General features: G+C 39.3%; 3 protein-coding genes and 1 long non-coding RNA gene across 9 annotated transcripts in view; 3 read left to right on the top strand and 1 right to left on the bottom strand.

Moving 5' to 3' along the window:
- Positions 1-534: 534 nt before the first annotated feature.
- On the top strand, positions 535-13728 carry LOC144902071 (uncharacterized). The gene is made up of 3 exons (XR_013630319.1): positions 535-654; positions 6525-6644; positions 13325-13728. It is a non-coding gene; the product is annotated as an uncharacterized LOC144902071 (long non-coding RNA).
- Positions 2967-19903, bottom strand: rnf207a (ring finger protein 207a). The gene is made up of 18 exons (XM_058054758.2): positions 19864-19903; positions 19396-19586; positions 14927-15059; positions 14703-14847; positions 14533-14614; positions 13566-13641; positions 13319-13444; positions 13011-13057; positions 11075-11147; positions 10828-10896; positions 10620-10688; positions 9204-9310; positions 6462-6639; positions 5102-5287; positions 4987-5038; positions 4804-4921; positions 4551-4643; positions 2967-3261 (listed from the first exon to the last, which is right to left on the bottom strand). The coding sequence occupies exons 2-18, from the start codon at positions 19584-19586 to the stop codon at positions 3198-3200; spliced, it is 1809 nt and encodes a 602-aa protein (XP_057910741.1). The 5' UTR covers positions 19864-19903; the 3' UTR covers positions 2967-3197.
- Positions 15660-17655, top strand: zpr1 (ZPR1 zinc finger). The gene has a single exon (XM_058054760.2). The coding sequence runs from the start codon at positions 15839-15841 to the stop codon at positions 17171-17173; it is 1335 nt and encodes a 444-aa protein (XP_057910743.2). The 5' UTR covers positions 15660-15838; the 3' UTR covers positions 17174-17655.
- Positions 19904-20079: 176 nt separating the features above from the next.
- The window catches only part of chd5 (chromodomain helicase DNA binding protein 5), a 31501-nt gene continuing 26241 nt past the window's right edge, over positions 20080-25339 (top strand). For 5 of the 6 annotated variants that reach the window (XM_078798773.1, XM_058054768.2, XM_078798772.1 and 2 more), the window contains exon 1: positions 22023-22569. In XM_078798773.1, coding sequence (XP_078654899.1) covers positions 22503-22569 — 67 coding nt within the window. In that variant the 5' untranslated portion in view covers positions 22023-22502. Of the gene's footprint in view, positions 20351-22022; positions 22570-25339 lie in introns of those variants that run through there. The other variant, XM_078798769.1, reaches the window with a different exon arrangement.

The raw sequence follows: 25339 nt of genomic DNA, 5'->3' as shown, positions 1-25339 counted from the left end.
AAACGACATCAACCTTTCATAAGCTATAGGCTATTTCCTGCTTCCTGTCCTGTCCTATATTCCTATTAATGGATGCAGCTGTGTTACCCCACTAATGGTGGACAGCTGTTTACAATTGCAATTAGTTGGATTTATAAGCCCTGGGGAGGGTTTCGCACCATCCACTTTCTCCAGCAGGTATGCTCCATGGTATGCTCCATGGTATGCTCCATGGTATGATCCATAATATGCTCCATGGTATGATCCATAATATGCTCCATGGTATGATCCATGGTATGCTCCATGGTATGCTCCATGGTATGCTCCATGGTATGCTCCATGGTATGCTCCATGGTATGATCCATGGTATGATCCATAATATGCTCCATGGTATGATCCATAATATGCTCCATGGTATGATCCATAATATGCTCCATGGTATGATCCATGGTATGATCCATAATATGCTCCATGGTATGATCCATGGTATGCTCCATGGTATGCTCCATGGTATGCTCCATGGTATGCTCCATGGTATGCTCATTGTTGTCTGGCTCAGCTCACAGCTGAATGGGAACCTTCTGGCACCTCCAAATCTGGAAGAGGGTGGCGTGCTGGTTGGGATTGAGGTCTTGTCCCAGGTGGAGGAGTTGAAGTATTCCGGGACCTTCTTCGGTAAGGCTCTCGATTTACCGGTCGATCTAAGTTCCTATCCTCCTCTACGGTCACAGACTTTGGATTGATAGCAGATACTTGGGTTCAGCATTATTTCATATTCAAAAAATGTAAATTTATTTATGGACGGGGGGGTCATGACACTTCCTGTTCCGAATGACTTTGACAATGGGGGGGGGGGGTTAAAACAAAAACCACCAAAGTATTAATGAACAACACAAGTTGTGCACACTTATAATAAAATATGAACCCGTGGGCGGCGTGGAGTTCAAGGACACTTGAGGTCAAAAATACCATCCTTGGCGTATCTTGATTAACGACACGACACGAGGGCGGTGACTAGCAACGCAAGATATTGACCTGACCTCCATGACTGTCATGAAGTCAGAGAATCATATCTGGTCTAATAAACATCATGTGACCCGACCTTCACCTCCTGTCTGGAGCAAACTATGAGTGGGTTCTATATAAGAGGGGGGGGGGGGGGTAAACACTATTGACCTTTGACCTTTTCAAACGGCAGCTTCATGCATCATTGATGATGAACAGTTAGCTTGAGGCTGCTACAAAATAATTCAGTATAAAAATACACAGTATAATAATAAAATAATATACATGAATCACATGTAAGGGTTGTAATACTCAAAAAAAATACACTAGCAGCCATTTTAGAGTGATTTAAAAAAAAAGTGCAGTTCCTCTTTTTCTCATTATAGCATATACTCCCCCCCCCCCACACACACACACTTTAAATCTGCTCTATTTACACTAATTATATCCTTTTAAATGCGAATCTTCTATTTCTTCAGTGACCTAAATTCCCTCATGAAGATCATTAAACTTTTATTTTAACTCCCCTCCATCTTTAATGCTCAATTACGTGATTTAGAACTTGCAGTGCAGCTGCTTTGTCTCCAAAAGTCTTATCTGCTATTCTCACAACAACAACAAAATTATTAAAAAAATATAAAATACTCCTCCAAATGTGCCGTCGCCGACAAAAATAAGATGCAATAACCTTCCCAGTCCGACTTCAGGTGGGAGAATAATGAAGAGCAAGCAGGCAGATTGTTGGCCTGAGATGATGAACGATCTCGGGGAGGCGCAGGAGCAAGGGAGCGGGCACGGTCGTTTGTTACCAGGCTGTCACAAATGTATTTTTAATGAATGCGCACCTCGGACCTTCTCTACGGAGCTCAACGCTTGCCTGAGGCCAAACTGGGACTCCATACTTCCCCAACTTTAGCTGCCGTCGATGAAATGTAAATAAGCTTTTTCCTTCCATCAGTCAGCGCCCGCATTATCAACAGCAGAGGTTGTTTTTAGACCAGGGGTCTCAAACACGCGGCCCGTGGGCCAAATGTGGCCCGCAGGAAACCAGTTTGAGCCCCCCCCGCCTTGATATGAAAGTTTAATGTTAGTTTGATATGGATGCTGTATGGTATCATGTACCCAGAAAAAATTATTACGTTTGATTAATATTCATGTTAAAGGTTAAATAACTGTTAATAGTTATCCTCCCTCTCTGTGCGGAAGTGGTAAGTTTTTGGCTATTTAAGTTTAAAGGAAATAACTTGAAGGCTACCGTTTAGGTCACTAGCTCTCTAGTTTGCGAGTTAGCATGTGTCTCAAGACCCTGCAGTTGCGCAATATGTTGTAAATAAAAAGAGTATAAATGTGACTATAGTCGTGTTTTGTCATGTCTACAGGGCTCTAATAATGCTTTGTTCATTTTAATCTGAAAAAAATCATTTGTCTACCCACCAACTATATGTGGTTTCTTAAGTTTTTATTATTATTATTATTATTATATTTATTTATTACTGATTGATTGATTTTCTTTATTCTTGATTTGTTTATTTATTTTTCATCTTATATTGTGCATTCATTCATTTTCTACCGCTTTTTCCTCACGAGGGTCGCGGGCGGTGCTGCAGCCTCTCCCAGCTGTCTTCAGGCGAGAGGCGGGGTACACCCTGGACTGGTGGCCAGCCAATCACAGGGCACATATAGACAAACAACCATTCACACTCACATTCATACCTATGGACAATTTGGAGTCGCCAATTAACCTAGCATGTTTTTGGAATGTGGGAGGAAACCGGAGTACCCGGAGAAAACCCACACATGCACGGGGAGAACATGCAAACTCCACACAGAGATGGCCGAGGGTGGAATTGAACTCGAGTTTCCTAGCTGTGTGGCCTGTGCGCTAACCACTCGGCTATTTTTTTTTTTACACATTTATATTAATATATATTTCAGTGTGTTTTCTCCAAATGTAAATTGTTTTCCCGTTAAGAAAGGGCTAAAGGGCGGCTCTTCTTCACGGTGGGTCCACGTCAGGTCCTGACAGCAGCCTGACCTCCACGTCTGCACATCCACTTAACGCTGACACCCAAAGGTTTCACACCCATTGAGCCGCCGACAGCTTCCCACACACCCTGCTCAGTCACATGGAGCTTCCTGTCACACAGGAAGAAGGCAGCCAGGCACGCCGTCAGCATCATTAAGGGGGCTTTTTTTTTTTTACGTGGGTGGGGTTAGAGCATCAGAGGATGGTTGTTCTTATCTCTGTCTTGTTCTGTCACACACGTCTGCTTCCCACTGTGGAACACAAGACAAGCAATAGGCCACAACATTAGGTACACCTGCGTCCATCCAATCGGATCCAATAGAAGATGCATTAAAGGTTCAGACCTCCACCAAGGCTTAATTAGTGCTACATTTGTAGCCTCATTAAAATCAATGAATCGAGTGTCAAAATATTGATATTAAATATTAAATATTAAAGTTGTCACTATGATGGAGTACAATTGTACAGCAAAACTACAGTCAGTCCTCTTTTTGTTTTTGTCTTTTTTCAACCTTAGGTACGCTACAGAAAAGTGTGTGTGAAGCTGTAAACCAGGGGTAGGCAAACTACGGCCCGGGGGCCACATGCGGCCCACTAAGCGTTTGAATCCGGCCCGCGAGTTGCTTTCTAACTTTTAACATACGTGCTGGCAACATGACTTGCAAGTTGGATGTCTTATTCAGTCAAAAAAAATAATAATAAAAATGAAAATAATAAAAAAAAATTTTAAAAATGTAAAATTCAAGTTTGTAGTTTGATGTGGTCAGATCTTTAAAGCGTTTGAATCCGGCCCGCCAGTTGCTTTCTACCTTTTAACATACATGCTGGCAACATGACTTGCAAGTCAGATGCCTTATTCAGTAAAAAAATAAATAATAATAAAAATTAAAATAATTTAAAAAAATGTTTTTTTTTTTAAATGTAAACTTCAAGTTTCTAGTTTGATGTGGTCTGATGTTTAAAATGCTCCGGAAAAAAGGGATATATGGAACATATTTAAAACATATATCTAATAGTCTGACACTTTTACAGATAAAATTATACAAATAAGTAAATTAATTAAATAAAAAATATATAATATATTAAATATAATATAATTGGTATATATAATACAATTAATAATAATATAATTATAATATATAATATATATACATAGATTAAATATAATATATAATGTAATAAATAAAATTAGACAAATAATTCAAGGTGGACTGTTAGAATTATAAGCAAATACAAATATATATATATATACAAATATACATATATACAAATATAATATAATATATTAAATATAATAGATATAATATATACAATATAATTGATCATAATAATATAAATATAATATAATAAATAAATAAAATGAGACAAATAATTCAAGGTGGACTGTTATAATTCTAAGTGTAAAATAGTGTGTGTGTTATAAAAAATATATATTCTGCCCCCCCGGACAGTTTTGTTAACTCAGTGCGGCCCACGAGTCCAACAGTTTGCCCACCCCTACAGTAAACTGTCGACTGACGACTTGTGCATGCATGCGTACCTGTCTTGTCTCTCTGTCGCCATGGTGCTGTCTTCATAAATCTTCAACATTGTTTCCGTGCGGTCGTCACAGTGCTCTTTGGGCTCCTGGAACCTAGAAAAGAATTGATTAGGTTTCTTTATTTTTTTTTTAAATATTTTCAATATTACGGATCTACTTCCAGACAGTAAGACTTATCAATGTTTGACATACTATCATATTTTATTGGAAGACACGGCCATCTTAAACAAACGGCACCGAGTTAAAGCATCACCTGGGTTCCAGTCTCTCTTTGACCTTGGCGATGGACAGGATGTAAGGGCTGATCTGCCTGGCGATGGTGGTTAGGTACGAGTTCTCCTGCTTCAACTGCATCAGATCATGAAGCTGGGCTGCGGGTGAGAACGGTCAGCCGAAATGGAATCAAAGTGTCGGCAACGCTGCTTTGAAGACAAACCTTCGTAGATCTCCTGCTCATTGGTGACCCTCTGAAAAGTCTCATCCCAGATCTGTAAAGGAAAACCGTAAGATGATAGTCCAGTAGATACGCATGCTAGTAGTCCAGTAGGCACCTCTTCAAACATGGCCCTCATAGTTTCCACCGTGGAGTACTGGGAAGCTATCTGGCTATCGATGTGCAGCGATCGGTCCAAGATCTCGCCCATTTGGTCCGTGTTGATGATGGAGTGATGCTTGGTGAGATCTCTGTGCAGCTCCTGGACCTGGTCCTTCAGGTTCTGGATCTCTGTCTGCAGAGTCTGGAAATGCAGAATGCAGAATGAAACCTCTCTAAAAACTACAATTCTTTTGGCATCTGTACGCTGAAAACCCGAATTTTCAGTTCATAAACTCAAACGTTTGAGTATATGAGTGCTTAAATATTTGGAGTTGATATTAGATATACTTTTTATAATTTTTTTTTTGTATTCTCTCTGCCATGCACTCTCCATTCTTTAATTTCCGTTTTCATTTTCAACTCTTTTGATTGATTCTTGGGTTGATTTATTCATGTTTAATAGATACTTTTTTACTTTTTAATCAATTACAATTTAATTATATTAAGTAGGTTACACAAATCTGCAAAAAGTTAAGACAAGTTAAATAAACTGAAAAGACGGATATAATGCAAGTGGCAATCAACATTTATAAGTAGAACTTTTAAGAAAATTTTAAGTCAACTGTACTTATAAAAATTAATTATTTTTGAGCATTCAGATTTAGTCTCTTAAGTTGTATGTAAACTATGTTTTTAAGTTTATTAAGTTTAATCATTCATTCATTTTCTACCGCTTATCCTCACGAGGGTCGCGGGGGGTGCTGGAGCCTATCCCAGCTGTTTTCAGGCAAGAGATGGTCGCCAGCCAATCACAGGGCACATATAGACAAACAACCATTCACACTCACATTCATACCTATGGACAATTTGGAGTCGCTAATTAACCTAGCATGTTTTTGGAATGTGGGAGGAAACCGGAGTACCCGGAGAAAACCCACGCATGCACGGAGAGAACTGGAATTGAACCCTGGTCTCCTAGCTATGAGGTCTGCACGCTAACCACTAGACCGCCGTGCCGCCCGGAATAAACACATTATGTATAAATCACTGTAATGCCACAGGATGCATTTCACTAATAAAATAAGATTAAGAACATAAGATAAATACTGTAGTCATGAAAAATGACTATCAATAGTAACAAATGTCCGCCAATATTGCCTTGCAGTGTACTTTAGTAAACATCAACCTTGAACCAAGATTACTCTCAACTCCTCAGTCTGAAGGTCCTGGATTGGAACCTAGAGCTGGCTGAACCAAGCGGTTCAAAATTAGAATCCAATTTAAACAATGCTGGTCATTTGGAAAGCTGCACATTTCTATGCGGCACAAACATGCGTATAAATTATGCAAAAATATAAAACCTCTAATGCACGTACCCTGTAGCTGTTCTCGTAGTTGTTACAGTGCTTGGTGAAGGGCGTCTCCCTCCCCTCGGCCAGGAGGACCTTGGTGCAGATGTTGCGATGAGACGTAGGCCTCCGCCCCAACACGGAGCCGAGCGGCATCTCACTGAGAGACAGGGAGCGGCAAGACATGGAGAGAGGCGACTGCAGCCTGAGGTGAGGAGAATATCAACGGCTGCTTTGTTTCTCTTGACAGCAACACGACAAATACAAGGTGCCGCTTCGATGACGCAAGACACATGTTTGATTCCTATTTTACTGTTAGGATACTTGGCTGACTTCTTTTTACACTTACGTGGCAATACAATGGAAGCCCGTCGAAAAAATTCAAATGGTAATACAAAATTTTGAGATAAGAAAGTTGAAATTTTGAGATAAGAAAGTCGAAATTATGAGATACCAATGTACTCCTCAACGTACTCGCAATCCGTGTCTGAACAGGAGAAGAGCTCCTGCTGTGACTCTTCTACAAAGCTATGGCATTATTTACGCTTTTTATCTCAGTATTATGACTTTCTAGCTCATAATTTTGACTTTATCTCAAAATTTCAACTATCTAAAAAAATTTTGATTTTCTATCTCATAATTTTGAATTTCTCATCTCATAATTTCGATTTTTTTAATCTCATAAATTTGACTTTTTATCTCATTATGACTTTCTATCTCAAAATGTTGACTTTTTAATCTCATAATTTTGACTTTCTAGCTCATAATTTTGACTTTTTATCTCATAATTTTGACTTTTTATCTCATTATTATGACTTTCTATCTTGAAATGTCGACTTTTTAATCTCAAAATTGTGACTTTCTATCTCATAATTTTGACTTTCTATCTCATAATTTTGACTATCTCAAAATGTTGACTTTTTATCTCATAATTTCGACTTTCTGATCTCATAATTTTGATTTTTTTAATCTCATAAATTTGACTTTTTATATCATTATGACTTTCTATCTCAAAATTTTGACTTTTTAATCTCATAATTTTGACTTTTTATCTCATAATTTCGACTTTTTATCTCATTATTATGACTTTCTATCTTAAAATTTTGACTTTTTAATCTCAAAATTGTGACTTTCTAGCTCATAATTTTGACTTTCTATCTCATAATTTTGACTATCTCAAAATTTTGACTTGCTATCTCATAATTTCTGATCTCATAATTTTGATTTTTTTAATCTCATAAATTTGACTTTTTATCTCATTATGACTTTCTATCTCAAAATTTTGACTTTTTAATCTCATAATTTTGACTTTCTAGCTCATAATTTTGACTTTTTATCTCATAATTTTGACTTTCTGATCTCGTAATTTTGACTTTTTATCTCATAATTTCGACTTTTTATCTCATTATGACTTTCTATCTTAAAATTTTGACTTTTTAATCTCAAAATTGTGACTTTCTAGCTCATAATTTTGACTTTCTAGCTCATAATTTTGACTTTCTTATCTCATAATTTCAACTTTTTATCTCATTATTATGACTTTCTATCTCATTATTATGACTTTTTATCTCATAATTTAATGAAAAGTGTTAAGGAGCTAATGGCTGGAGACCCCTGTCTTTCCGTGTAAACGTATCGTGCCTAATATGCAAACCTCATTATCTGAAACTTTGGCATCGTTTAATGCTAAAATATAACATTTTAAGTATTTATAGGTTTTAGAAAGTTAATCCATTGATGTTGACTGAATTGAGGTCTTGCACAGTATAAAGAACATCTTGTAATTCTGTATGACCTCAAGGAGGTTCTACTTCAGAAGCTCCACTCAAATGGCTAATTCGATATCTTTCACAACTTTTGAAAATGGAAATTTCAAACTATGAATTAAAAAAAACTAAAGAATTATGCCACTTTCAGCTGTCGTTCAGATATTTCTAATCATCTTCCAGTGTGGTGAATTATGTCCGAATGTCATCACGTCACATCAACACCACTCAGAACATAAACATGCACAATGTGATTAATAAAAGCACTCACGTTCCTTTAAGCGCTAGGAAGTTGGAACCGTTTGCACGAAAGAAACAATAAGAACTCCCAAAGCAACTCCCACGTCTACGCCGCACCCGCATGGGTCCGCATGGGTCCACATCCACAGCAACAGGCCTGCTTAAATACCTCACCCGTCCGGTGACATCAGCAGCCTGGAACAAAGCCGCCCCTACGTGCTAACTTCCAGATTAATTCTGGAGGGTTCTATGAAATTATGATAAAAATAGTGCCGCTTGGCCTGTATCTGATCCCCGGCCTCTGTGCGTGTTGCGTTGAACAAGCTGCGGAGCAGGCTGTCAAGGGGTTGGAATTACAACTTCTGTATTGTGTATGTGCGAGGAGGAGTAAGACGCAGGAAGGAAGATAAAATATGTAAAAAGTAAATCTAATGCACCAAAAACTCCTTTTATGTGGTTGTGATGTGGTCTACAACAGAATGGATTAGTGCCAGCGACTGTACAAACACAGAATAACTACCATAGCTGGACTCAGCATGGCGCCGCCTGTCATCAGACCACAAACATCACCCTCACGGCCCCTCACTCAAAGTCATTTCAAACCATTTAGGGGATTTTGAGTCGGGATGCTTTACAAAGTGTCAAATGTTCATCCCGGCTCCTTTTGTCTTCTTGGAATCGTCAGAACGCGGCGACACAGTGGTTGGCGATACACGGAAAAAAAAAAAGTACTGCAAAGCCGATATGTCGGAAATGACCTCACCTTGTGGCGATGCTGGAGGAGCCGGTGACGGAGGGGGCGCAGCGTTGTCCAATCAGCAGCAAGGGCTCCAGACAACGGGCGAACTCGCTGCGGTAGTCCGTGTTGATCTGATGGAGGAATGCAATTAGCTGTCGAGTAGTTTAGCGTATGTTCTTGTGTGCAACGGGATAGGAACATCCTCGGTTAGATTTCATTTTTGGATGCTGATGCTGTGATAAGCGAGGGCGCCACAAATTATGGTCCTGTTGGCTGCAATTGGCCCGTGGGCTGTGACTTTTAGACCCCTTAATTGGAAATGAAATTAGTTAATATTAACAAATTCATACTACTTTTAGCTTGGTTCTACTTAAAAGGTTGTTAACATGACCAATCACTTTAACTATCATTTAACTATTATAATAATCATCAGTTAATATGCAGGCGATGCATCAACATTACAAGCAAAGCAAAAAACATATTCAATAACACTGATTTGATTATTATTACTATCATCATTATTATTATTATTCTGATTATTACTACTACTACTACTACTACTAGTAAGAGTCGTAGGCTAGTATTAGCCTGCTAATTGGCTTGCTGATTAGCCTGCTTTTGCCCTATTATATGAAATTTGTCAGAGATTTTTTTGTAAAAAATAAAACAAAATCAAAAAACATTTTTTTTTATTAATAAAAAATATCTAATTATTTAAGGGGGCTTAAGAACATTTTAGGGGGCCTGAAGCCTCCCTTATTGGCTTGCTTATTAGCCTGCTTTTGCCCTATTATATGAAATTTGTCAGAGATTTTTGTTGTAAAAAATCAAAAAAAAAAAAAAATTAAAAATATCTAATTATTTAGGGGGGGGCTTAAGAACATTTTAGTGGGGCTGAAGCCCCCTGTTATTGGCTTGCTTATTTGCCTACTTTTGCCCTATTATATGAAATTCGTAAGAGATTTTTTTTGTAAAAAAAAAAAAAAAAAAATCAATAAGACATTTTTTGCCTGATTTTTCCCTATTATATGAAAATTTATATGAAATTTGTCAGATTTTTGGGGGTAAAAAATTCAATAAAAAAATCAATAAAATATCTATTTAGGGGGGCTTAAGAACATTGTAGGGGGGCTGAAGCCCCCTTATTGGCTTGCTTATTAGCCTGCTTTTGCCCTATTATATGAAATTTTATATGAAATTTGTCAGATTTTTTTTTGCAAAAAATTCAATTAAAAAAATCTATAAAAAATATCTATTTAGGGGGGGCTTAAGAACATTTTAAGGGGACTGAATCCCCCTTATTGGCTTGCTTATTAGCCTGCTTTTGCCCTATTCTGTGAAATGATATGAAAAAAATAAAACAAAATCAATGAAAAATATGACTGAAGCCCCCCCTAAAATGACGGCCTAATGACGCCACTGGTCTGGAATATCACTCACTTTGCTACTTTGCACTGGTCTGAGGCGATGAGGAAGCTTGACGATCCTCTTCAGTCGCTCCATCAGTTGCTGTGGAAGCAAGGACATCTTTATGAAGATGGACTTACTGTATTTTACATTTTAACACAACCTAAATATTATTTCCTGGAGCAGGGAATATTAAAGTTCCATATAAGTATTCATACAGTTTGAAAATCAAATCACTCACATAGCCCATGTCCAAAAACTCAAACATGTTGGCTGAGCTCAGGAAGGCAGAGCAGGTGACCAGATGAACCTGCAGATATAAAAGAAGATAAATCTGAATTTATTTAATATACAAGGTTAAAAAATGTGATGTGAAGCCAATGAATCCCACAAAATAAACAAAAGACTATAAATAAATGACATTAATTCTAAGTAATTTCTACGATAATTTTTCCATTTCAATTCATGTGATGCAAAGTGTTGACAACCTGGAGTGTCGGCAGGAGAGATGTGAGGTGTGAGAGCTGCTCCTTTAGCGCTTTCTCCTTCTCCTCATGCTGGCTGCAAACACAAACGTAAACAATGGTGATAGGAACAGGATTGGGGGCAAGGATGGGCCAGGCTGAGGAGCAGGTGCTGACCCCACCAGCAAAGTCCATTATTATCTCCACAAGCTAATCTATCAGTGCTCTCCTGTAACAGACCTCGGGCAGCCGAAGCAGCAGCGGACACACAAATTCCGACTCAAATAGCCTGGAACGCCCTTCCAGGAAGCAGGCCGCTGGGCCGCTTCCGGGCAGTCTCACTAAAGATCCATGCAACCGGACCGCTCGCTCAATGAAAACCAGACGCTATTTCTTTGAAAATGCATGGAATTATATTGATTGGTCATTAAATTCATTAATTACAGCTTTGGTGACATTCAATCAATGGGAATAATTCTATTAAAAGCAATAGGACATTTTATAATGTTATAGTATAATAGTATAAAAGTGTGGGCATTTTGATCCAGTATATGTAGGTGGACACTCATCGGCCATAACATTAGGTACAGCTGCTCCATCAGAAATACACGATATGTCTAATAATGCTCAGTTATGATTAAGTAGAGAGGTATTAATTTAAGCTTTAGTTTACAATGGTGTGCAACCAAAACATACAACTGTGGCGTCATTAGGCCTAATTCATGGGGGCTTCAGTCCCCCTAAAATGTTCTTAAGTCCCCCTAAACAATTAGATCTATATATATATATATATATATATATATATTTTTTTTTTTTTTTTTTTTTTTTTTTTTACAAAAAATATCTGACAAATTTCATATAATAGGGCAAAAACAGGCTAATAAGTAAGCCAAAAAGGGGGACTACAGACCCCCTAAATGTTCTTAAGCCCTCCTAAATAATTTGATATTTTTTATTGATTTCTTTAAATTTTTTATAGATTTTTTAAATTTTTTTACAAAAAAATCTCTGACAAATTTCATATAATAGGGCAAAAGCAGGCTAATAAGCAAGCCAATGAGGGGGGCTACAGACCCTCTAAAATTTTCTTAAGCCCTCCTAAATAGTTAGATATTTTTTTATTGATTTTTTTAAAAAAAATTATTGAATTTTTTAATTTTTTACAAAAAAATCTCTGACAAATTTCATATAATAGGGCAAAAGCAGGCTAATAAGCAAGCCAATAAGCAGGCTAATACTAGCCTACTAGTAGTAGTAGTAGTAGTAGTAGTAGTAGTACCACAAATAGTAGTAGTAGTAGTACAAATTTCATATAAAATTTCATATAATAGGGCAAAATCAGGCTAATAAGCAAGCCAATAAGGGGGGCTTGAAATTTTCTTAAGCCCCCCTAAATAATTAGATATTTTCTATTGATTTTTTTTAATTTTTCTTCTTGATTTCTTATTGAGTTTTTTTTTTTTTTACTAGTAGTAGTAGTACTAATAAACAGAAGAAGAATAATGATGATAGTAATAATAGGCCAATTAATAATATAATAATGATTATGATGTAATTGATCACTGTCCACTGGACAGAATGGTTGCAGAGCTTGAGCAGCGGTTTTGCAGTGTAGATTGTGTGTACTTGTGTACTGTAATGGTGGCCTAAAACTATTGAGTATCTCTACTAAATCTGTACAAAAGTGGGAAAGTTATATCCCGGTTCTTGTTCCTTATTTGTTTTTTGGGGATTTTTTTGAATGTCTACTACATTCATTCATATCCTGTGCATCTCCAGGGGGCTGATATGAGAAACATTCTCAGTATGATGCAGTGTAGTTGCACACCAATGCAAACAATATAAAAATAAACAACACTCTGATAGTGTCAATGAAAATGAAACATTATTGTCCCAAATGTGTATAATGTAAATACTGCTTCAAATATTTGCTTAGTGTCTTTGTGTGTTTTAATATCACCTTTGAGCAGCTTTCAGCAGAATCTTCTTTCTCTCAGCTAATTTTTCCTGTCAGGTGAGAATAAAAAAAAAAACAGGCTATGTGAGCTTTATAAATTCTATAAACTGTGAGGTTAACCAATGCTGCTCCCTGAGAAGGCTTGTTAAGTCTTTCTAGTTAGCTCAACAGCGACCCCCAATGGTTTTATGGTGCTATTGTCAACACTAACATTCATTAGTACTGTGCTTCTGACTGTTTTCCTATATACAACTACTGTACCATTTATTGAAAATGTTTTTTATGACTATAAATAATAATCACGCTTTGACCTGCAGACTGTTGAACAGAGAGCAGATGGCGCTCTCCTCCTCCTCCACGTTCAAACACACTTCTCCTATCATGGACCTCAGCAGAAAGATGGCTTCTCGAGTGGACGTTTGCAGCTCCTTCACTACCTGCACACAAGAGGGAAGACGCGGCTTCATTGCGGTTACTTCATGGTGCTTACATGAGAGGGTCAGTACATTAGAAACAGCCCTCGGTGTGATGTAGTGCACAGGGGAAGGACTCTCTTACCAGCACGGCCTGGTCTAACATCTCGCATCCTTGGACGTAGGCCGTCTCAATGTCAATGCAGTGAGTGCGACTCTCTCTGTGGAGCACACACACACACATTGCCATCAGACAGTACAATATACTTTGGTTCTTGACTCCTCATCTATCTGTACTTCATATCAAACATGCATTGGTAATGGTAATGGTTTAATTTCATTTGAACATGCATCAGATTACAATTGAATGCATCACATAATCAGTTCACAGTTCCACATGTCCAAAAGGAGTAGGAAGAAGCAAACCTTATTAGTAAATCCTACCCCTCCATCTGGTACTTTTACAATCAGTAACTGTTACATTTGTTCACTTCCTGCTTTCATAATATAGTTTAAGTTTTTTTTGTTTTTTTGGTTTTTTTAAATTTTTTTGTCATGTTCCGAAGTACGAGGTGATATGACCATCCAATGACATAATGGGTACCATAGTAAGTGTCAATATATTGATATACATTATTATATTATTATTATATTTGTTCACTTCCTGCTTTCATAATGTAGTTTAAGGTTTTTTTCTAATTTTAATATTTATCCTAATTAATTTTAATTTTAATTTTAATTTTAATTTTAATTTTAATTTTAATTTTAATTTTAATTTTAATTTTAATTTTAATTTTAATTTTAATTTTAATTTTAATTTTAATTTTAATTTTAATTTTAATTTTAATAATATATATAACAAATTTTGCTTTGTTCAATATTGAAATATTTCTGGTATTAAATCTGTCATTTTGGAGTTGAGGTTATGAAATAATGCGTGTCAATGTAGCATCAATGTCATCACATACAGTAAACAAGTATCAACATAAGCTTGGATAACTATTATAACTACTGAAGTAACACACATCCTACAAACGTCAGCAGCTGATGTTTCTCACGAGAGAAAACTGATGGATGGTCAAAAATAGGTGTTGTTCGGTACTTTCACTCACACTTGCATGTCTCGGAAGCACTTGATGCAAAGCATGGACTTGTTCTCAGTGGAGAAGAGGATGTAGGGCTCCTCGTGAAGAGCTGAGGGCAATATTGAAATAAAGACTTAATTACAGTGTATTGAACAAATGGACCTTTTAGACCCTCCTGATATGGGGGGGTCTCTCACCGCACTTCCTGTGTTTGGCTTTAGTGCGCTTGGCCAGCGAGACGATGTCATGGTGGGAGAACATTCGGGCCTTGTGTGTGAGCTCCCTGCAAGCGCAGCACAGAGGCTGGTTACAGGTGTTACAGTAGAACATCACACCGGAGTCCTGGGCAAGAAGACAACACAAGGATAGAGTTGACTTAGCAAAAACAAAATGGAGTCTAACAGTGTAAAAAAAAAAAAACCTTTTTGTTGCTCTCTTGGTCACAGTTGGCACACTGCACTGTTTCTTCTGTGTCTGCGTTGTTGTCCACCAGGAACTTCAGCAGACGGTCCTCTGGTGGGAGGCCATTGTTTGCCTTTATGATGGACAGGTATCTACGGGAAGAGAAATTATGAAAAATTCCAGTTTTTAATGTAATAATATAATATTGTGGGCTGCACGGCGGATGAGTGGTTAGCGTGCAGACCTCACAGCTAGGAGACCAGGGTTCAATTACACCCTTGGCCATCTCTCCAGGTACTCCGGTTTCCTCCCACATTCCAAAAATATGCTAGGTTAATTAGCGACTCCAAATTGTCCATAGGAGACTGCACAGTGGTCGAGTGGTTAGCGCACAGACTTCACAGCTAGGAGAGTTCAATCCCACCCTCGGCTATCTCTGTGTGGAGTCTCCCCATGGGTTTTCTCCGGGTACTCCGGTTTCCTCCCACATTCCAAAAACATGCTAGGTTAATTAGCAACTCCAAATTGTCCATAGGTATGAATGTGAGTGTGAATGGTTGTTTGTCTGTATGTGCCCTGTGATTGGCTGGCCATCAGTCCAGTGTGTACCAAAGACAGCTGGGATAGGCTCCAGCACCCCCCGCGAAAAAAAGGAAAAGCAAGTAGAAAATGAATGAATATAATATTGTGTATCTCTCATAAAGCAAGAATCAACTGTTGCATTACTCCAAACAACCGACAGAGGCCGCAAGAGTGTCACTAGTCGTACACGTCAACGAAGAAGAAAATGCGGAAGTCGCCTTGCTGACGTCAGTGTTAGCATGTGCGGACCTTGTGTTATCTAGAAACGTCTCACAGGTCACACTACAACGAAATACGATACCACATTCAAACAATTCTACCACTAGAGAAACATTGTTTAGGTCAAAATATGTCTACCATTGCCCAGGAACATGTGCGAGGGAAAAGCGTCTTCAAAGACTTGAGCGCCGACGACGAAGACTGGCAGCCCACCGAGATGGAGAGTTTGTGTATGAACTGCTACCAGAACGGAATCACACGGTTGCTTCTCACTAAAATCCCCTTTTTCAAGGAGGTCATCGTAAGTTCTTTTAGCTGCGACAAATGCAGCTGGTCCAATACGGAGATCCAGTCAGCCGGACGCATTCAGGAGCAAGGCGTATGCTACACTCTTCAAGTCCGAAGTAAACAAGACTTGGATAGGGAGGTGGTTAAAATGGACAGCGCTACTACAAAGATACCAGAACTGGATTTTGAGATCCCTCCCTTCACACAGAAAGGCTCCCTGTCCACGGTTGAGGGCCTTTTGGACCGAGCTGTGGCCGGGTTGGAGCAAGATCAAGCGGCCAGACGTGCCGCCGACCCAGAGGTGGCCGGGAAAATCGAAGCCTTCATCCAGAAACTGAAAAAACTCAAAGATGTGGATAAGGAATTTACTGTAGTAATTGAAGATCCATCAGGCAACAGTTTTGTGGAGAACCCTGTAGCCCCCCTTAAAGACGAGGCCCTCACAGTGTCCTGGTTCCGACGCTCCATCCAGCAGGAGAAGCAGCTGGGTTTGAGGGCTGACGATGAACCAGAGGACGAGGAACCACCTGGCAACGACTTGGACACTATGAGGAGCGAGGTGTTGGTCTTCAACACCAACTGTCCCGAGTGCAACGCCCCGGCCTCGACCAACATGAAGCTGGTCCAGATCCCTCACTTCAAGGAGGCCATCATCATGGCCACCAACTGTGACAGCTGTGGACATCGTACTAATGAAGTCAAGTCGGGTGGCGCCACCGAGGAGAAGGGCACCAAGATCTCCCTGCACATTAACGGTCCTTCAGACATGACACGGGACCTACTCAAATCAGAGACCTGCTCCGTTCTCATCCCGGAGTTGGACTTCGAGCTGGGCATGGCGGCGTTGTGCGGCAAGTTCACCACCCTGGAGGGCCTGTTGACTGACATCAAAGACCTTGTCGTTGCCAAAAACCCATTTGTGTGCGGGGATAGCGGTGACTCGGATCGCATGCAGAAGCTCAAGGAATTCGGTGAGAAGATTGAGAAGATAATCGCCGGGGATATGAGGGTCCACATCATCCTGGATGATCCGGCTGGAAACAGCTACCTGGAAAACGTATACGCTCCTGAGGCAGATCCAGAAATGACTGTTGAGACGTACACGCGCTCATTTGAACAAAACGAAGAGCTGGGTCTTAATGACATGAAGACGGAAGACTACCTGGAGGACAACTAAAACGAGAACCACCTGACCTGACATGAAATTCCAAAAGTGAGTTCTAAACAGGTACTCAAAGACAAGAAAGGAGTTGTTTTATTCCATCATTTTTTTTGTTTTTGGGACTTTTTGATTTCACTACTATGTTTTAATCACGGCAAGAAGTTCTAAGTTGTTTATGAGTACAATGGGAACAAAATGTACATGCAAACTCAGCACTTATTGCAGGGAATACTTTGGTATCGTGGTTGCAGTGCTGCAGTATCTCACAAGAGGGCGCCATATCATCTCCAGGAATTATTATGTGTCTACTATTTAAGTCAGACTTGAAAGTGGGTATATTTTTTTTAAAAATTACCGTTATGGACTGTAGTGTGTTATTTTATTTGGACAAAAGAGTCATATTTGTCTTCATATTATTTAGTCAATCCAGAGGCTTTAGTAATACGGACAAAGACATGGAAGAGATATATTGAAATAAAGGTCTAATGATAACAAAAGATTGTGATCATTTCAGTTCTTTTAAAACGATTACTTCTTGGAGGGAAAAATTATTCTCAATAATACACTGCTGAGGGCATATGAAAGTACTCTTCAGGCAAGTTTAGAAGCCGATTATTCTAAATTATTTTCACAAATTACTGTTTACGCTGTACATTGTTCATATTTGATGTCATCTATTTATACTCCACATTATTATTTATTATTACACGGGAGCCAGGCAACGACATTTTGTTGGCAATTTTCACTGCTGTGTTATTGTGCAATGACAAAAAAGAAAGTCTAAGTCGATTGTGAACTAATATCCTTGAATGACTGTGGGGTCAAGTCGTGTGTCACCTCCACAGGAAACACTGGTGTTAAAATGTGTGCTGAAGGTCACTAAGACTGACACTCCTGGATTAGGATGAAATGGATTGCTATCATTTTGACCGCCTTTGATTTTCGTGGAAGCTGCTGACTATGGGCGACAAATGCCACTACGCTTTGTTTGCTGTGTGACCGCACTTGGCAGAACTCACGGGGACCAAGATCTAAATCCGAGCCTGGGATGACCCACCCTACAGCTGCTCCAGTCATTCAGAATTGACCGAGTCAAACCAAAACAAAGAAACAACACTTGCCAAAAACAACATGGTGGTTCTCACATCATCTAAACAAACCACGGCCCAATCCTGAGTGTGTCCAACCATCAGTCCCTGACCTTTGGCCTTAGAATGGAACTTACGTTGTGGTGGAGTCGCGATCCGAAACTGCTACATGTCTATCAGAATGTAAACAGCTCTGTTTAGTCTTAATGGGAAGAGATTTTATCCCCCAGGTATAAAAGTCGTCCTCTGCATCTTCATCAAAGTTAATGGTGAGTACACAACTTTTTCATTCATTCATTTTCTACCGCTTTTCCTCACGAGGGTCGCGGGGGTGCTGGAGCCTATCCCAGCTGTCTTCTACACCTTGGACTGGTGGCCAGCCAATCACAGGGCACATATAGACAAACAACCATTCACACTCACATTCATACCTATGGACAATTTGGAGTCGCTAATTAACTTAGCATGTTTTTGGAATGTGGGAGGAAACCGGAGTATCCGGAAAAAACGCCACAAAGAGATGTCCCAGGGTGGAATTGAACCTGGGTCTCCTAGCTGTGAGGTCTGTGCGCGAACCACTTGATCGCCGTGCAGCCCCCTACATAACATTCATTAATTCATTTTCTACCGCTTATCCTCACGAGGGTCGCGGAGGTGCTGAGAGAGGCGGGGTACACCCTGGACTGGTGGCCAGCCAATCACAGGGCACATATAGACAAACAACCATTCACACTCACATTCATACCTATGGACAATTTGGAGTCGCCAATTAACCTAGCATGTTTTTGGAATGTGGGAGGAAACCGGAGTACTCGGAAAAAACCCCCACGCATTCACGGGGAGAACATGCAAACTCCACACAGAGATGGCCGAGAGTGGAATTGAACCCTGGTCTCCTAGCTGTGAGGTCTAACCACTTGATAGATGGATGTACGGCATTTAAACATGTGATCAATGACAAAGCATTTCTCATCTTCTATAGACTGTACATATTAAAAATGTTAAAATAATCTTGCTGTGTTGGAATCACAAAAAAAAGCCAAAGAAAAAGCAACTTGACACTTGAGTAGACTTCATCCTGATACTCACTGAGCTTTAAGTCGCACAAGATTTTGCTGACGTATTCACCTTCAATGTGATATCTCTTACCCGCAGAGGGGGCAGCTGAGTCGACTGTCATTGGTCCGGCCCAATAAGCAACGGGCACAGAAGATGTGGTAGCAGTCCAGCAGACACGGAGACTGGTACTGCTCATGGCACAGGTGGCACACCAGGGGGTGGACGTTGGCGCAGTCCACATTACACAGGTTGTCCAAATTGCTGAGAATTCCTCCTGCCATCTGAGATAAGAAGCAGCCGTGAGTGACGCTTTTTCTTCTCGGAAATGTTCGATCATGAAAAATATGTCGCTCAACTACACTGTAGCAGGAATTAAAAAAAAAACACACAGCACCCATAGGGATTAAAATAAACTAACCTTACCTTGACTTGTGATTAAGTGATCCACAGATAGTTAGCGTAAACACAACACAAAGAACAACACTAACTCCAACCAAACAGAGCCACAGTATAAGCAGCGGTATCGTACACTGAGAGCAAAGAGAACCACTGTCTTACCTTACAGTGTCGCTATCGGCGACCCCCCAGCAGGAATGACAACAATGCAGAAACTCTTCAATAGTATTCCGAGGGGCTGCCTCTGCCAGGCAGCTGACAGCTTACGCCCCGTGCCAACCCCCATGTAATGCCAAAGTGCAAACAGAGCCACCGGATATAGTGCACATTTGCCATGCAGTTGTCCTGGCGAGGGCGGAGTGTGGTGTGGGAATGACATCTGAAGAGCAACACATGGAGTCTGTCACGGGCTACTGTTTATTAGAGAGGCGGATATGGCCAAACAACAAAGGACTGACCCCAAAACCACAATGCAAATTCAAAAGAAAAATGATGCAAATGACAAAAAAATACATGCAATCCCTACAAAAACTGCTGCAAATGCACACAACAAAACGGATGTTCGCCAGGCGACCGGGGGAATCAGACCTGAGGGATGTCGGTCTTTAAAGACATGAGCAAGATGCCTTGAAGAACGTTGGCTGAAAAGGTACTTTTTAATGTCTTGGCTATTGGTTATATTATGGTATTATATAGCTAGTCATTTATGTTGGTAATGTTTTATGTTGTTGTTGTGTTTTGGATTTTGGTTCATTAATGTGTGCAGTGAGTATTTTACCGACTGCCACTCAGATGACATCAATTATTACTTCGGTATGAGGTATATTATTTAAAAAAAAAAACAAAAAAAAATTAAACTGTATTTTGGAAAGCAGGAAGTGAACAAATGTAGCAATTACTGATTGTAAAAGTACCAGATGGAGGTCTTTCCCTCTTCCTACTCCTTTTGGACATGTGGAACTGTGAACTGATTATGGGATGCATTCAATTGTAATCTGATGCATGTTTAAATGAAATTAAACCATTACCATTATGGAGATGGCATCCTTTTTTCTTTAAATTAGGCTTCAGTATGTATTTGTAAAAACATTACACAGTACTTTATATGGCTTTTTTCATTGATGCCATATGGTACCAATTTCATTTATAAATTCCTTTAACAGCTGCACGGTGCGTGAGTGGTTAGCACGCAGGCCTCACAGCGAGGAGACCCGAGTTCAATTCCACCCACGGCCATCTCTGTGTGGAGTTTGCATGTTCTCCTCGTGCATGCGTGGGTTTTCTCCGGGTACTCCGGTTTCCTCCCACATTCCAAAAACATGCTAGGTTAATTGGCGACTCCAAATTGTCCATAGGTATGAATGTGAGTGTGAATGGTTGTTTGTCTATATGTGCCCTGTGATTGGCTGGCCACCAGTCCAGGGTGTACCCCACCTCTCGCCCAAAGACAGCTGGGATAGGCTCCAGCACCCCTGTGACCCACGTGAGGAAAAAGCGGAAGAAAATGAATGAATGAATGAATATATCAAGAAACATAATACCATAAAAAAGGAACCAAACAAGCTAAATATTCAACGGGTGTCATGGTTGTTAAATGAGTTGACACTCCTTAAAAACATTTCTTGAGCATTAAAAACAGAAACATTTCTACTTAAAAGTGACATTTTTGGCGTATTTACTTTCAAGTTAAACCTAAAAACAAATTTTGCATGTGACATGCAAGACATTGCATGCCTCAAAAATGTACTTCACACAAATGATATCCAGTTTTGGTGAAAATAGAAGTTGGTGATATTTTCAGGATATTCATACTTTAATGTGATTTTTTGTACATACAAGTTACAATGCATTTGTTCAAAAATGAATTAGATTTATTAGTAAATTAGCTTTTTGGGATACAATATTAATTTTTTTTGGTATTTATATTTCAATAATTTAATAATAATATTTAATAATTAATAAACAATTTAATTAATAATTTTATTTTTTTATTGTTTGTAAAATGTAAGACTAGCTGAATATTGAGATCCTGCAATGGGTGTTTTTTGTGTGATTTTGTGTGCTTCTGTTCTATGTATGTGTGTGTGAGTGTGTTGACGCTGTGGTAACCATGACAACCAGGCAGCCTGACTCTTTGGACTTTGGAAAAACAAAGCTACTGTTATTGTATTGTATTTAAACATACATATGCGTCTGTTAGCCTTCATTGGTTACAGGGTTGTGTGTGTGTGTGTGTGTGTGTGTGGGTGCGCGTGCGCTCGTGTGCGGGAGGGGGTTTGCAGCAAAGAAGTTTCCCTGTCAATTATGCGGTCGTCTGGCGGGAAAGCTTCATCCAGTGGCACGTGGCGTGTTTTTGTTTGTGTCCTTGCGCGCGCGCGCGCGTGTATGTGTGTGCGTCGCTTACTTGTCTCCACACTACTAGCACAAGTGGTAACCAAGGCGTGCATGACTAACTAGTTGTGGCTGAAATTATGGGATGTATCGTCATGGCAACAGACCAGACGTCACAATCTGAGCATGTGTGCTCCATTTTTTTTGTCTTATTTGTCAGACTGGGAGCCCCGGATAGACATCATCACACAGTGACGACTTCCAATGTGCGGCATCATCAACATTTTTCTTTTTCTTGTCCTTCCACAGCTGCTGCGGATTCGTGAAGAAAGGAGCTCGGCTGCCGCTGCTGTTACTGCTGCTGCGACGGCGTGTGGAGGGTTAACTTTCACCATTGTCAGCCCGAAAGGGGGCTTTTTTGGAGGGGGAGGAGGAGGAGAAGAAGGAGGAGGGAGGGCGATGAGATAAAGATGCCGGGGTCGCTGAGCAATGAAGACGAGGCGCAGGACGACATGGATTTTGAAGACGAGATGCCAGGTGAGGAGGAGGGACGGGGGTTGGGGGGTGGGGGTGGGGGGGGGGCGGGGTGTCCTTCATCTTATTTAGCGTCGCTTTCAATGCTGTCCGAGGAAGAGGAGGAGGCTGTAGAAAAGCACAGTCATGCTATTATTCTAAGGGGCGTGTTTTTTTTATTATTTCCACTCGTGGATGATGAAAAACTGCAGGCTTTGTGAAAGGAAAAAACAAAAACACTGTCCCGAGTTGGGTCCGGTCAGCATCAAAACCTCCTCATGGCTTCCTTTTTATGTGCAGATATACCACATTTCCCCTTTATTGCACTGATACACATTACAAACCATCACAACAGCACCGTGGAACCTCCAAATTAGAACCCAATATGTTGACTTTAAAGTAGTTTGAATTTATAAACAATGTTTTTTTTCCCCATAGGGGATAATGTAAAGTGAATTATAAAACCTTCATCAACTGTACTGGCAATGTTTGAATAAGCCATTTAACATTCATAAAATATACTTTTTAGTAATGTTTTAACAGTTTTGTGAGCCTGTTTATGAGCACAAAATTTGTGAAAAATCAAACGTCTCCCCCACCTGTTGGCTTCCTCATGGATAGTGATACCATGTCTGACCTAGCCCGCCCACCGCTTCATAAAGGTGTTAAAAAAAACAGGCTTCGCTACACATCTTCAAATAAAGCCTAGAGCTTTAACAATTATCCGTCACTCAAATTTTTCTTCAGCAAATTTTTCTGCTGTTCAAAATGCGACTGTAATGTTAGCACTGTAGCTCACATTGCTATGCTAGTCTTGTGTTGTTGTTTTTTTGAAGCTGCGGTGGTGGGCTGCATGGGAGGGCGGACTGCCACCCCGCTCTTTTATTATGACAAATAACAATATGCATGACTTATTAATGTATTATTTTTTTCATTAAATTTTGTCAACAACCAGCAGAACATGAACAGAGAATGTTGCAAATGAATTACTGCTGGTGAGCTACTGCTAACTTACCAGCCACCTCTTGGAGACCCCTGTTATAGCATCACTGTCTTCAACGGGACCTATTATGCTAATTTTCAGCCCCTTCTATTGAGTTGTGGACTCCTATAGAGCAGTTGGAAACAATAACCCGCACAGATTGCTATCTAGATCTTCCAGAATCTGCACCTATTCCAGCTTGCCTTTCCAAAACGGTCTATTTTAATTTATTGCATATCACATAGCCCGCCTCCGGGCACAACCACTCCGCTGTGATTGGTCACACTCCAAAGACAAAACAGTACAGCAGAGTGGAGAGTTGGGCAGGTGTACAGTTTGTACCAGGCATGCCCATATAAGGAATTAGAGCTAACTTTCTGAAAACCGTCTCAACTCATTTCCGAATGCAGAAACCTCATGATATCGCGTACCTTTACCTGATCGCACATACGCTAGTACCAATGAGCATCATGAGCATTAAAGCTAGACAAAGCGGCGTGTTCCCACTAGTGCTTACTAAAAACTATTATTTATTTATTATAATTATTATTATAATTATTATTAAAGCTATTAATATACTATAATGGGAAATCAGCCACTTATTTATAATTGCTGAAAATAGTGTCATACTGGGGCTGCACGGTGCAGAGTGGTTGGCATGCGGGCCTCACAGCTCAGAGACCCGAGTTCAATTCCACCGTCGGCGTGGAGTTTGCATGTTCTCCCCGGGTTTTTCTCCGGGTACTCCGGTTTCCTCCCACATTCCAAAAACATGCTAGGTTAATTAGCGACTCCAAATTGTCCATAGGTATGAATGTGAGTGTGAATGGTTGTTTGTCTATATGTGCCCTGTGATTGGCTGGCCACCAGTCCAGGGTGTACCCCGCATCCCGTGAGGATAAGCGGTAGAAAATGAATGAATGAGTCTCATACTGTAGTTAGCTAGCAGTCTGAAGTCTCACATTGACATTCAGCACTAGTCGCTAACAATCTTTAATTAATTTATTCATAGTCGTTGTTGACTTCAAAATTAGGCCTTCATGTTAATTGCCTGGCCTTTTTTTTTTTTTTTGCTTTTAATTGCTTTTAAAAGATTTTTTTTTTTTTTTTTACCCAGAGAGTTGAAAACTGTCACAAGCCATAAAGCGTCCCCCCCACCCCTTCATTGGAAACGGCGTCTATTTTTGGATCGTCTCTGTGAAAGTTGACACCATTTTAATCCAGCTGCCTGTGTATGAAAATCTTTTTTTTTTTTTTACATTTGTATTTGCCGCAGAGTTGCACTGCATTCAAAGTGTACTTTTAATGCTGCAATGTAGTGTTTCTATGAGAGGCAGTGGCCTCTGGGAGCCTCTAAGGTCAAACACAATCTGTTCTTGGACAGTCTGATGTGTTTGGAATCCTTATAGGAAACATTGGAAATATAAATAATGGCTTTCAGGGTCAAAATGTGGCCTTCCTGCACTAAAATGTACCTTTTCTTATCCTATTATTATTGTAATCATTCATATATTATGTAGTATTTAATAATATATTACAATAAATAATATATTATTATAATTATATATAATATATAAAATTTATATATAGTAATAATAAAAAATAAAATTAATAAAATAATAAAAACAATATAATATATATTTATATAATTTATATGTATAATATATAAAATGTATAATTTATATATAATTAATAATAAAAAAATTAGAAAATAAAAAATAAAATAATAAAATAATACAAATAAAAATAATGAAATAATTATATATATATATATATATATATTTTTTTTTAAACTAATTTATAATTGACTAA

Source organism: Doryrhamphus excisus, linkage group LG18 (genome assembly GCF_037039965.1).
Source record: "Doryrhamphus excisus strain RoL-2023G ecotype Guam linkage group LG18, RoL_Dexc_Guam_v1.1, whole genome shotgun sequence".
Taxonomy (NCBI): Eukaryota; Metazoa; Chordata; class Actinopteri; order Syngnathiformes; family Syngnathidae; genus Doryrhamphus; species Doryrhamphus excisus.
The sequence above is the reverse complement of the archived record's forward strand: the minus strand, read 5'-3'. Positions and strand labels throughout refer to the sequence as shown.